The sequence below is a fragment of the Anguilla anguilla genome, chromosome 6 (assembly GCF_013347855.1).
Source record: "Anguilla anguilla isolate fAngAng1 chromosome 6, fAngAng1.pri, whole genome shotgun sequence".
Taxonomy (NCBI): Eukaryota; Metazoa; Chordata; class Actinopteri; order Anguilliformes; family Anguillidae; genus Anguilla; species Anguilla anguilla.
Window position 1 is genome coordinate 31,307,819 of NC_049206.1, and position 15,125 is coordinate 31,322,943.

At 40.0% G+C, this 15,125-nt stretch overlaps 1 protein-coding gene across 7 annotated transcripts in view; it reads right to left on the reverse strand.

Annotated features, from left to right (window-relative positions):
- The window catches only part of gpatch2 (G patch domain containing 2), a 93,135-nt gene that overhangs the window by 59,746 nt on the left and 18,264 nt on the right, over positions 1 to 15,125 (reverse strand). For all 7 annotated transcript variants that reach the window (XM_035422287.1, XM_035422290.1, XM_035422289.1 and 4 more), the window contains exon 5: positions 14,525 to 14,598. In XM_035422287.1, coding sequence (XP_035278178.1) covers positions 14,525 to 14,598 — 74 coding nt within the window. The remainder of the gene's footprint in view (positions 1 to 14,524; positions 14,599 to 15,125) is intronic.

Sequence of the window (15,125 nt, forward strand, 5' to 3'; positions counted from 1 at the left end):
ATTTTGGCAATGTTTCAACACTCTCCTCATCACTGTTGTATGCGTCACAAAAACTATTACACTACTAACTAACGCTTACATTACAGTGTGAAATATCCACATTACATAATACCACTAACCTATTTAAAGACACTCAATTTCTAAAACAACGTATATAACCGAAATATTTTGAGCAGTAATACTTACATAGCAATGATGAAGTAAATCAATGACAGTTCTATCCGCTTCTGTTTTGCTCCAGAAAACGATGTCAGATAGGTCTATCAGCGAACATATGGCTTAGCTATGCCCAGAAGTCCTCAATAATAATGGTATTTTCCAAGGAATTACGAAAAATAGTTGACAACGTTTCATTAGGTGCAACGTCTTTTAATGCTTCCATATATAGAGCGAATGCCATGGTAAGAAAATGTTCGGTTACGCTAACCTATAAAACGCTATTCCAAAAGCAAAATTAGACATGTTATAGCCTACATCGTTAGAAAGCTTATACTCTCACCTACTGATTGAGCGTCCACCATTGTAGCAACCTCACACAGTAAACAAACATAGGCTACTACCACACGGCTTTATTTATGGGCGGTGGCTTGAATGAAACTAAGTGACAATAGCCAACAAAATCAAACATGCTAATTAAACTGCACCCCCATCACTCCTCCAAAACCTGGCTGTAAGAATCACTAAAACAAGCCGACTTTGCTGACAAATTATAAGTATTTAGTGACCCTAAAAATGTTGTTTATTCTATTAAGTGACTTCTTCAACTCTTTAACTTTCGTAATATGTAAAAAAGGAAAACAGTAAAAAAAAAAATTTTAAAAACCTTTTTTGCCTCCCAGCGCGATTTCAAGATTTGCGACTTGCGGACCTTTCCTCCAGCACCCGTCACATATTATTTTACCGTTGTCAAGCAAAACTCATTGGTAGTTTGACTTGGGCCGTTGTTATGCAACAAACAGGATATAACAGGCCAATATACAGATTGTAATTGTTTTATATATCCTCTCAAACACATTCATTATGTTTTTATGTGAACATTCATTTTCATGTCTTGACATCCGAGACGACAGAATACATTCACATTCTACAAATAACTGGTAACAACAGCAGAAAACATGCACACGTCGTAAACAATTTGTTGTTGAATTGATTAATTTGACTCTTATCGTCATTTCCAATATCGGCTAATCGCAAAATGACAAGAATAAATAGAATGACAACTCGGACTTGAAAATTTAAATTAATATTGCAGTGGTACAACCACCGTTTGCTTTCCTTCAAAGTTACTGCTAGCGAAGCAGCGAAGTGTAGTCTCCAGATGCGAACCATGCACCAAAAATACAGTCCATTGTCTAGTCTTCCTGGTCTTTTTGTGGAATTGAAGAATCGCAGAGTGATTATGGCAGTCTGAAAAAGCAAAAGGGACGATTACCAGAATTAACCTGTTATTTTACCCTGACAAAAAGTGCAAAAGCTGATTTCTAGTTTGCTTTTACTGTATCCCCAATGTAAATTACGCAGAACTACCACATACCTCACATAACTGTGCCAAACGTTTTGAGTCAATTATAACAGACTAACAAAGAAAATCCGGAAGAAAATATTCAGCAACCGACTTCAACCGTTTGAATGTTTTGGTACGTAATATGCTGTCCCAGCACGAATGCTTAACATTTTATAAACGAATACTAAAGCAAGGAAAGAACAGAAGAGCACACGTTATAATCCTCAATCTTAATTTCTCATTTGTTCCAAGATGTTGGCCGGCTATAACCAAAAGTAGGCTACTGCGCTGCATAACATACAAGTTTGAATTCAAGTTATTATTATGAAAATAAATTGGTTTGCGGCTGCAGATTTTTTAAAATGGTGGTTGAAGAAAAATACTGCGAGTAGTCGGCCAATCAGAAATATTCAGCGCTTGCGCCCCACCCCAAAAGTTCCGGTACTTTTGGAAAGTACTACCCCCGAGCAGAGACTTTTTTGGGGGTAAAATAATTCCCCAGAACTTAATTTAGACCCTGGTTCCTGCGGTGGAAACGCACTCAGTTCCTCAAAAGGTTCCTAGTTCCTGGGGAAAGTTCCTGCGGTGGAAACGCGGCTTAAGTAGACTATATGATTAGCTAGCTTCTAGTACTAGCCAGCGCTACGCTAACATCAACACAACGCACACAGCACTCACTCATACGCCGGTATGCAGATTTTTTAAAATGGTGGTTGAAGAAAAATACTGCGAGTAGTCGGCCAATCAGAAATATTCAGCGCTTGCGCCCCACCCCAAAAGTTCCGGTACTTTTGGAAAGTACTACCCCCCGAGCAGGGGGTAAAATAAAGTCCCCGGAACTTAATTTAGACCAGTGGAGTTCCTCAAAATGTTCCTAGTTCCTGGGGAAAGTTCCTGCGGTAGAAACGCGGCTTTAGACAGGCAGCATTTGAAGGCGGCATTTTCACAATTTTGACTACTTTTCATGCTTGACCTTTGTAGGTATATCCCAAACAGACGTTATCAAAAAACGCTTCTTTCTAAGGTGACTTATTTGGGTGAAATTTGAAGGCAACATCTGATGCATCCTTCAGCTGGAAGGCCATCCCATAGGTCTTTACGATTTCCTCTGACTTCTCACTCCCGTTAAATTAACGGCGGCTCAAACCAGTGAAGTGATGGAAATGTGAATACACAGTGAACACGATCATTTGTTATAGTCACATCTAAAAGAACATTTTAATTATTTAATACACTGGAATAATGTATTTAATGTTTTTAAACCTCAGTCAGTTAAACTGAACTAGCCAGCTAACTTGCTTGTAATGACATTACTTCCCAATTGAATAACACAGCTGGTGTTAACCGGGCTTAGAACATACAGCGAACAACTGAAATCATGATAATCTGGTTAAAACCAAAAAAAGCATCCAAACTAGTAGCTAATTATGTAGTCAGCTGAACATAAAACTAACTTTATTTTCCATTAAATAGAGAATAAGAACAATTATGGCTACAACAACGGAATCCGTATTTATTTGTGTAGTTCGTCAGTTGGCAAGTTAAAGCCGTCAGCTGTAACATTAAACATTGATCTCGTGTTGGTTTTGTGAACTCTCTGTGATATCATTCTGTCTTCAAAGTCTGTCCCAAATTCGCTGCCTTTTAAAGTTCCTTTACCATTAGGATGATGCCTGCAGAGGGAGCTGTCTTCTAAGGATGCAGGCAGGGAGGCAGCAGACTTCATATTGGGACACAGCCATTAAGTCCAGTTCAGACAGTAAGCATAGGCTAAAGCCACTTTTCCACCACATGGTACCGGCTCAACTCGACTCGACTCTTCTCACTTTTGGTACCAGGTACTTCGTTTTCCACTGCAGATAGTACCCCCGTCAATGTAGCTGGTCCTCATAGCGACGCCACATGAAACTGCCGTGACGTCATCTTCAATGCGACACACACAGGAACAACGGAGGATATCGAAGGGATGGTGTTCTTGATTCTCGGTATGTAGCTGTTTGCCACAGCAAGGAGACAAATTTTGTTTCAGAAGAAGCTGAAGGCAGCAAGACAAAAGACTGCTGAAAAACAGGAGAGTTTGGGAAATCCTACATCACAGCTCAGACGATGAGACGACTCTGGTTGCTCAAAGGCGACGCAAGAGGATAAGTGACGATTCTCTCTGACCAATCAGTGGTCTGCAGTGTTTTCACGTCAACTTTTGGTATTGCCTCAGCTCGCTTGGAACCTCGACGGAGGTGATACCAAAAAAAGTACCAGGTACCAGGTACTATCCACAACTTTTGCCCGATGGAAAACCAAAAATGTCAAGTAGAGTCGAGTCGAGTTGAGCCGGTACCATGCGGTGGAAAAGCGGCTTAAGTCAGAAAGTTATGGCAAGTCAAACAAAGAGGCATGACAATGAGCTACAATATCAAGATAGTGATACAACTGCTATTAGGGTGTTTTTTACTATCCAAATTTTTGAATGTCATTCAATGCTTCACACTGTTCAGTACTTATGCTCCTGATAAAAATAGTGAAATTGATTACTACTGCATTTTGATTTACCCTTATTGTTCTAATTTTAAAAGTATATTTAAAGTATTAAAGTATATTTCTCTTTACTTCTCATGTAATGTCTATTGGAAAACAAAACACCATCATACTGTCAAATATGACACATATCATATGATATTTTGGCCATATCACCCATCCCTAATGAGCATACTGCATCTACTATCTAGAAAGACTGGAGTAGAAAATTTATTTAAATTTGGATTAGAAAGATTCTCCTCTCCACAGCCATATAAACCCCAAAATATTTCTGGGTCAAAATGACTCAAAATGATTGAGCAGGTCACAACATATTTTATTTAAACGATAAGCTAGATGGCCTTTTTAATCAGTGTGATGACAGCTAACTACTGTCAACTGCTGGTTGATATGGCCCGAAATGATGGGGAGCACCAAAGGCCCTTTTTATGCCTGGAAAAGCCCTGCATACGCTTTTCATTCCAAACAGCCAGGGTTTCCACAAGTGTATTGCAAGCCCGGCGGCCCGCCGGGCCTAAACTGACCCTCCGCCGGGACTAAGCATCGGGGATTTTTAAAAAAAAGTATTTTTAAACAACAGTTACAGTGGGGCGGTTCGGTTGGAAAGCTCACCAGCGACATCTGTTGGTTAAAACGTGAAGGCACTAGGAAAACAGCAGGTCTCAGATGTTTTTTACCCTCAATGTGCATAGAGTGACGTTCAACACTTGACGCTTCCAACTATCACAAGCTAACGGTACCTAGCAAGGCACCATTTATTTTGTAGGCTAACTAACCTCGTTACAAACTGTGTTATCACTTCATCTCGTCGGTAACTTCATCTCGTCGGTACATTTTATATTAACTTAAGCAGTGTGTAGGCAACGTTAAACTAGTAGCATGAATGTAACGTTCGATACATTGTAACACTACATGATTTATTAATCGCCATCGAAATAACCACTTCACTTGTATATTAATAACGTTAGCTTGATGACATTGATGTGCACGACAACGTGGTCAGTTAGCTAACTTAGCTAGCTAGCCAAACAGTCAGTAATATAGATACATAGATATTTTGTTGTTGTTGATGTGCCCAGCATTCCAAGGCTGTACACTGTTGTAAGATTCAGTAGCCAATCAGTAGGCAGTGTTGTGCATATCCCGCTCTTACAGCTCGTTTCCAGCCCAAACCACTGCAAAGAGAGCGAACTTTTTTTTGTCAGTGACATTTCCTTCTGACATCTACGACGGCATTTAGTAATACAATCGCATTTCAGGCTAGAAAATAACCCGTTAATCCAGAGAAATTGCTGAGTTGTCTTAGAATCTTCATCGCATCTTTATCTTTATCAAGGCTGGCAGTCCACATCAAATTTGTTGTGACAATTGCCATCCAAAACAAACACCTGAGAGAGGCTGCCTGCGTGCGTGCCTCCCCCAAGGCGTTACGTCATTGTTTTAAAATGCACAGCTGTCGTAAAAACATGCTGGCTTTGATAAGCGGAATCGATAAGCTCGGAGGCATACGATTCCAATGAATAGGACAACTTGGAACTGGTTCTCGGTTCCCTATTTACATGTGCCCAGCATTCCAAGGCTTGTTGTAAGATTCAGTAGCCAATCAGGACTTGAATACAAGTTTTTTGTAGAGTGCAAAAACTTTGATATTATTTATTTTAATTTATTTTGTAAGAATCAGTAGCCAATCAGGACTTTTTGAAAACACAGCATTCCAAGTCTGTACACTGTTGTCGGATTCTTTGTAAGACTATGCTATGCTGTAAATAGTTGTTGATTTTTTAAAATGTGTGTTGAATAAATGACTTATTTATAACAACATTCACATTACGTAGCTATATTTTCAAATCTCCAGTCAGCTTTTAGCACTGACTTAATGTAGGGCCCTATGGAATCTGTTATAGCTTGTTTAAATGCTCAATTCCGCGATTCCGTCCATGATCATGTTATCACAGAAACTATAGGGCCCTACCTTAATGCTGCCATCAGTCCGGCACCGGGCCCCCGCCAAAAGATACTTGCCACTGGGCCTAACAACTTATCTGGGGGAAACCCTGAAACAGCAGTACTGTTCTTTCCACCTAAATTATAAAAAAATATGTTGTCTAAACTGTTGAGACTAAACTATACATGCATTATTTTCTGCATATTCATTTTTTTTACATGAAGGTGCATTCTTAATAAGAGAGAAAAACAAGGTATTGTAAGAATTTGATTTTTAAAAAATACATGCCTTCATTACTATTTCACACAGAAAATGGGAGGAATGTGACTGAAATATTTGTGATTGTGCTTTATACAACAGACAATAACCACCACCAACCATGAGAATGAACAAGGTTTGATTCAGGGACACTATTTTTGCAGCCAAGACACAAGTCTCATGCACTAGTGGTAACACAAAGGGCTCGCAAATTATGGTGTTTCCAACTCAATTTTGGTGACTCCAGGCGTTAGCACAACTGCTGCGCAGTCGTAAAACAGGCTGGTTCAACATGAATAAATGAACTGTACGTGTGATTTGTTTGGTCTCATTATTGCCAATAAAACCACCCCCATTTTCTTCCCTTTTAAAGGCAGCATATTAGTGCCATAGTCAACTGCTAATGTCATCATGTTTCATTCTGTAGCACTCCAAATGTTTGCTCAATCATGATCTAGCACTGCCAAACGCACACTTTAAAGAAAGTTTCTGGCATAGTCTGGGCTTAATGTATGGAATAGCATTTCCAAATTGGCTGCAAGCCAAGATGGTGGAAAAAAGGTACAGATATGTCTTCCAGATGAGGAAATTGCTCAAGACAGCAAGTTTTAAATGTCTAAAAGAAAACAGTGATTTTTAATGAACTTATAAATAAATTTTAAAAAATGTTTTTTTGGCTGGGCTTGTGTTGGCAGTGTCAATGTAGCTACCAAATTTCATCCATTTTTGTCAAACTGCTTGGGAGTTAATAGCATTTTTATGATAAGCCATGTACACATCAAGTTTTATAGGCTTATTGCAGTCATGTTTTTTGGAGTATCAACTTTCTTTATAGAACTTTTAAAGACCCCAGTCCGTATCAGTGCAAGTTTTATGCAAATAGGTCAGTTGCATTTGGAAATTTGCCGTTTAAGAATTTTTCAGAAAATTCAAAATAGAAAAAAATCTAACCAAATTCACTTTAATGGTCCAAGAGACTTTTTTGTCCAGCATGAGGACAGGAATCTAAGGACACTAATCTAATCTTTCACAGATAATTGGTTCAAAAGTTATGAATATCTATATACTCAATATATGGTTGATTGCTATAGTGCCACCAACTGGCTAAATGGTGCAATTGATAATTTTTCAATATTTTGTTTAATATTTGGATCTCTGTAGTGCCACCATGTGGTTAGCATACCTGGGTCAAATACGTATTTGTTTTGGATTCAAATGCTTTTCAACGCTTTAGTGATCTTGTCTGGTGTATTGGAACCAATGAAATACCCTCAAAAAGTGCAAACCTTACCTTCTGGTCATATTGACAGGCTCAATTATACCAGGCAAGATCAATAGAGCACAGAAAAGTATTTGAATCCAAAACAAATACGTATTTGACCCAGGTCTGGTGGTTAGATGGAGCAAAAACTTTAGGCCTGGTGTCTTGATATAACTTCCAATATACCTACCAAGTTTAATAACTAGGTCAAATGGGTTTGGAATTTCTAGAATTTTCATGAAAAGCCAAACCCACTGCAATTTAATTTGCTCGTAATTCAGCCATATTTTAACAGAAATGCTAAAACGTAATACCGGTACTGAAATAAATGAGTTGATAATACCAAAAAATACCAATTTTGTGCAAATTGCTTAATTTTTGTCAGAGGAGAAGCATTTAAGTATTTTTCAAAAAATTCAAAATGGAGGAAAATAAAAGCTTGTAGTCTTATAGTTCCTTCAGGCAAATATGTTCTTAGTGAGGAGGGGCATCCATTGACATTGTTTTCAAGTTTTTTTAAGGTGAAACAGCAGGAGTTATATCATTTTAATAATTGCAATTTCAACACCACCAAGCGGCCAATCATCACCACATTTGGCATAGGGTTATTGGGTGTCATCTTTTAACAATATAGCAAAGTACCTAATTTCATGCAAATAGGTACATTTTTATAAGGAATGAAGCAAATTTTGTAACTCCAGGGAAAATGGGACAATGTCAAATTTTGTCACATGCACTACAGAGCCATCCAAAAAAGTCAACCAAATTTGGCAATTCTGGGCCATTCCAGCTCGAGGTTATTTCAGGTGAAAGGGGATGAAAAAAAAAATATATATATAGCTGCAAGCATTGATGCCTGGGGACAAAGCAGCATCTCAAGAGTTGCCAAGCACAAAGACTCCATGAAGGTGGAAATACGCTTTACATAAATATATTCCAACTGAGATGTTTGACCATGCCATCAACTTAGGGACCTCTCTCATTGAAATGTGATTTTTAATGAATTTTTTAACATGGTTATATACAGTATTTTTATCTGTATAGCGCCACCATGTGGTTAAATTTGGCTAAAACATAAGGCCTGGAGTCCTGATACAATTGCTAATATCATAACTTTTTGTCAAATGGTTTTGGAATTATTCACATTTTTGTGAAAAGCTTGCAATTTTATTGGCTCATAATTTGGCCATATTTTAGTGCTAGAGAAGTAATACCTGTACAAAAGTTGAGCCAAAATACCAAATTTATAGCAAATCAGTCCCAAAGTGTCACAACATTTTTGCATTGCAATCTAATATCAATGTTTCATCTTAAACCATCATAATTGTTGTAGGAGGAGAAGCATTTAAACTCTCTTTTTCCAACAAATTTCAAAATGCTGCAATAATTAACCCTCAGTCATTTGGATCTTTTCCTCTTGCCATCTTGATCCAAAATCAAAGTCAACTGGGCCTGCTCAGCATTTCTATTGGGATGGCAGGTATGCCATCCCGCCAAGTTACGCCAAGTTATGCCCCCGCATGCCCCATACCGCCAAGTTACGCAGTATGGGGCATGTGGGGGCATGCCCCATACCTATACAGCACCGAGAGTTTGGCACTTTTCAGGGTTCCCCACAGAAATAACCACAACAGCCACAGACACTCAGCCCTTAAAAACATTAAATTCTGTACATTCTCACCCCATTTCAACAGACAGAAATCATAAACAACTTCACATGTCCACACAATAAAGCCTCAAACTAAGGGGATTTTGCGTTTTCTCACACATACAAGACATACACATCTGACACAGTTTGCATGACATTGTAAAATGGTAAGATTACAAAACACAGGGCCAAGTGACTTGAAAGAATTGAGGAAATATTGGGTAGCATTGCTTTGGAATACATCTTAATTTTTAATTTCGGTGAGGCAAGATAGCCTATATTGTTTGTAGTACCGTAACTTGGCGTCATTTTGATATCAATACTTCTAATGGAAGGCCTGGATTTTGGCAGTCTGAATGAATGAGTTATAGACGGTGTATGTCTTGTATGTGTGAGTAACGTGGCATTTTTGTACGTTGAAAACGTGTTTTTTATGAGATACATTATACATCCCAGAGAGCATGATATGATGTTAATTGCTTAATTATATCATGCAGTACACCTGAATGATAACATCTGCATTTGTTATTTCTCCACTCATTTATTCAGGTTTTTCCTTTAATTTGTCACCTGCCTGTATGAACACTTTGTAAAGAAAATGACATCACAAACTTTGTCTTTTATTCTCACATTAAATTAAAAAAGAAATTAAAATTGTAAAAATAAAAAAAATTACATAGTTTACAGGGTTGTCCCTACCATAGAAAGGCTTAGGTGCAGCGCCTAAGTGTTTTTGCGGAGCACCTTAAGACGAATTAACGTAAAAAGGCATTTTTCTGACGCCATCGTAGACGTCAGAAGGAAATGTCAGTGACTAAAATAAATTTTTAAAAAGTTGGCTCTCTCTCTTTTCCAGCGGAATAAACACCCCAAAGTGAAGCACAATATTACCTACTGATCGTAGATAAGATCGCTGTGAGGTTGCTTTCCATAGAGGGTTTCAGCTGCATAGGCTACTCCCGTATTACTGAAAATGCTGTAGCGGTGGCTAGCTATAAGTGCATACCGGCGTATGAGTGAGTGCTGTGTGCGTTGTGTTGATGTTAGCGTAGCGCTGGCTAGTACTAGAAGCTAGCTAATCATATAGTCTACTTAAGCCGCGTTTCCACCGCAGGAACTTTCCCCAGGAACTAGGAACCTTTTGAGGAACTGAGTGCGTTTCCACCGCAGGAACCAGGGTCTAAATTAAGTTCTGGGGAATTATTTTACCCCCAAAAAAGTCTCTGCTCGGGGGGTAGTACTTTCCAAAAGTACCGGAACTTTTGGGGTGGGGCGTAAGCGCTGAATATTTCTGATTGGTCGACTACTCGCAGTATTTTATTTCAACCGCCATTTTTAAAAAGCTGCGGCCGCAAACCTATTTATTTTCATTATAATATCCTGAATTCAAACTTATATGTTATGCGGTGCAGTAACCTACTTTTGGTTATAGCCTGCCAACAATTTGGAACAAAATGAAATTAAGATTGAGGATTATAACGTGTGCTCTTCTGTTCTTTTCTTGCTTTAGTATTTGTTTTATAAAATGTTAACGGTTTAATTCGGTTGCTGAATATTTTCTTCCGGATTTTCTTTGTTAGTCCGTTATAATTGACTCAAAACGTTTGGCTTATAGTTATGTGAGGTATGCAGTAGTGCTGCGTAATTTACATTGGGGATACAGTAAAAGCAAACTAGTCACCTTCCGCACTTTTTGTCAGGGTAAAATAACAGGTTAATTCTAGTAATCCTCCCTTTTGCTTTTTCAGACTGCCATAATTTCACTCTGCGATTCTTCAATTCCACAAAAAGACCAGGAAGACTAGACATATTTATGGTGCATGGTTCGTATCTAGAGGGCACACTCCGCTGCTCCGCTAGCAGTAGGCTTTCAAGTAAATAAAAGGGTGGCTATACCACTGCAATATTAATTTACATTTTCACGCAAGTCCGAGTTTTCATTCTATTTATTCTTGTCACTTTGCGATTAGCCTATATTGGAAATGACGGTAAGGGTCGAATTAATCAATTCAACAGCAAATTGTTTATGACGTGTGCATGTTTTCTGCTGTTGTTACCAGTTATTTGTAGAATGTGAATGCATTCTGTCGCCTCGGATGTCAAGACATGAAAGTGAATGGTCGCATAAAAACATAATGAATGTGTTTGAGAGGATATATAAAACAGTTACAATCTGTATATTGGCCTGTTATATCCTGTTTGTTGCATAACAACAGTCCAAGTCGAACTACCAACGAGAGTTTTGCTTGACAACGGTAAATAATATGCCCAAACGGCCGCGGAAGAATATTTAAATTTCAGATGATTAAGTCGATAAAAATAAAAAAATACTAAAGTAACCATATATAGCCGTTGTATAAGTGGAATAACGCCCTCCGGCTGTCCCAGTTATCGGAAAATAATGTACTTCGGTGGTAGTATGGGGTTACAGAAGAAATCATAGGACAGATGGACCGATGACGACGTCACTTTTTCATACGTCAGTGGGCTAATTTGCCTAATCTTCGCGGATCTTTAGACCGCGGTGGAAACGCAGACAACATGGGCTACTTTGTTCAGCTGATGAGCAAGCGAGCCCTTGCAAAGAAAATGACTGAATTGGAGATAGCTCTCCTTTGCCAATTCTGGAATTATGTGCTGCAGAGGTTTGAGACAAGTGTTATGTTGCAAGGTAGATCTAGATCTCGTGAATGTAGTTAAGTTGATTTCCTCATTAAGAGACTACGTTGCAACGCAGAGACCAGTTTGATAGGTTTGAAACTGCACAGCACTTACTATGTCTTCTGCTGTGTCCAAAACATATAAAAACGAGATTCAGAGAAAGCACATGCATAAAATACCTGCAGATGAAGCGGCTGAGTCTGAGTTATCAAAAGTGCCAAAGCGTGGACGTATTTAATGTCATTAATGACAGGCTATTAGCAGAACTCGAACGAAGATACGCATCCTACAAGGATGTGAGTGAGCGCTTTTTTTTCTTGAATAACATCCATTAGATGCTAAGCCTTTTGTCATCAGGGCTCCATTGAAAAAGAGACCCAGTGTCTCAATGTGATTTCCCTGTATAAATAAAGGTTGAATTTTTAAAAGTATTTCTAAATTCTTTGATGACAAAAAACTGTTACAGTGAAAATATTTTCAAAAATATTATTTATTTTATTTTTAATAAATGTCCCTTGTAGTGTAGTGTGGTGTGGGGATGGCTGGTGTAAGCAGCCACACCTGCCCTGGGTCAAACGAATTAGACCTGGCCAATTGGATAATTGGTTAAGAATTAGATAATTGGCCAGGCTAATTGGACCCAGGAACAGGAGTGGCTGCACCTGTGCGTAGTGAGGTAATCACTGCGCACAGGTTAAATCTGCCATCCCCACCCACACCAGGGAGCCTCTCTGTCATGACAGTGTTTTTACATCTGCTCCTCGGCTATAACATCTTGCCGACCCTTGCAAATAAATCCGGACTGTTTGAACATCATCTCCCTGTGTCTCTGTGCTGGAGGGCCCCTAGGAAAGCCACTTCGGTGGCCTGTGGCAGGCGTGTTTGCCACAGTGGCGCCCAACGTGGGGCTTCTCCGGCACAGGAAAGAGGCACAGGAGGGCCAGCCAGGAAGCACACTGGAGGAGGGGCGGCTGAGGTGTTCACGACAGGGCTTCGGGCGGATCCTCCAGGCCAAAAACAGGGAGCGGAAGATGACCAGAGAGGGGAAGGAAGCGATCCTCAGCTGGGATGCTGAGGAGCTGCACCTGGCCGGGAAGGCAGGTCAGCGACGGGCGGTGCACGAGAGGTGGTCGCGCCGTGAGCTGGACTTGGCCGGGAAGGCGGGTCAGCTACGGGCGGCGCACGAGCGGTGGCCGCGCCGTTTTGCTTCCTTTCTCGTCCGTTTGGTTGTTTTTAGTTCTTTGTTTGGCCTGGTTGGTTTGCCCGGAGCCCATGAGGGGATAAGCCTGCAGCCGCCCGCCAGCAGAGCCGACTGGCGGCCACCACAGCCACGAGGGTTCCTGGTCCCCAGCGCCACAAGAAGGCCAGCCCACCAGCCCAGCCACCCCACCACAGCCCCTGGAACAGCCCAAGCCGGTGACGCCCCCACCAGCCAGCAGAGCAGCCCAGGACTTCCTGTGCTCCGGGAGGGAGGAGGAAGAAGGGCTGCCTTGTCGTCCAGGGGAGGACCACAGCATGTACTGGACTGTTCCGGGGCCACCCACCCTGACTTTTTTTTTTTTTAGCGTGTTTAGAGTGTTTTTATTTTTATTTGTTGTCTTTTGCTTTGTTGGGAGTGCGGGGGTGGGGGGGGGGGTAGGCTTCGGCCAGTTATTCTCCCTGGCCTCAGTTTGGCGTTGGGGGTATGTGGTGTGGGGATGGCTGGTGTAAGCAGCCACACCTGCCCTGGGTCAAACTAATTAGACCTGGCCAATTGGATAATTGGTTAAGAATTAAATAATTGGCCAGGCTAATTGGACCCAGGAACAGGAGTGGCTGCACCTGTGCGTAGTGAGGTAATCACTGCGCACAGGTTAAATCTGCCATCCCCACCCACACCAGGGAGCCTCTCTGTCATGACAGTGTTTTTACATCTGCTCCTCGGCTATAACATCTTGCCGACCCTTGCAAATAAATCTGGACTGTTTGGGGAAAAAAAAAAAAAAAAGCCACGGGCTTAAATAAAATAGCACGGAAGTGCTACGAACCGAAAACAGTGTCTCCCGTGAGTGTGTTTGGGTTAGGAGGGGTGGCACTCTTTTGCCACATGTAGGTTTCAGCATAGTACAATATATGGCTCTTGAGATTAAGACAAATGATTCATGTCCCCTACAGGGGTCAAAAATGAATTGCCAGGTAGTAGGAAGTTAATGTGAGTAATCAGTAAAATATATTCACACAATTAATTTGTGAATTAGCATGGCATTCATCTTTGACTACGGATGATGTACAAGGCATCTATGAAGATCTTCTAAAAAATGTACACACAAAAACAAAAACAAATGCTTTGATGTTAGTATTCAGTAATTCAACTGTAAATATGGAGCTTGAAATAATATTCTTTTTTTCCACAGTACTTGTTTGCGGTCACTAGGGGGTGGTTTTTGTCCTTTCTAAATGTTCTTTTCCACGTTCAGAGCATCTGGTAAAGTATAATAAAGTCAGCTAAAGTCAAACTGGATTCACCAAATTAAAAGACAAACCACTTTAGACTTTAGACCACACTCAGACCACCAAATTTGTAGACACACACTAGCACCCTTTTTAAAACAAAGGTGTTTTCCAATTCAGGAACTGTGTGTTTTCCAATTCAGGAACTGTGTGTTGTCAAAGTTAATTTTATAAAAACATGTTGGATGAATGCACTAAGTTCCAAACCCGAAGCACACATACCTTTGCCTGGGTTTGCTGAAGAACTGCTGTGGAGGAAGGAACACCATGCAGACAATTCAGCCTGGCCTGAAAAACTGAGGACAAACAAGCACTGTCAATATGTGAATTGCAAAGACATTGTGAGTTTGATTAAAACTGCACATTGGTAGATAATTCACAATATAAATTTTTTGCAGACATACAGCTATGGAATTATCACAATTAAAAAATTTAATTGTCATGCAATATATTTGCCAGTAAATACAAATTGTAATGAAGTAATGGGTAATAGAATAAATAATAGGTATAGACTGTGTATTTCACCAGAATATTTAATTAGCCACCCATGATTTTTATTACAAAAAATTAAAGCCATGACATTTATTGGCCTTCATACAAATGAAACATTTCATACATTTTAAAAATGCAACAGGTTCAAATGCACATGTTAGTCACTCGCTCACCTGAACCCATTATCTCCACAAAAAAACACAAGGACTGTTGCAAATAAGACAGTAATACTTTGCTAGTACCATTTGTTTCATTAAAACTCACATACCCCCCTACCCCTCCTCCCCAACACACACACACACACAACCTTACTGATGGGAGGTGGGGCGAG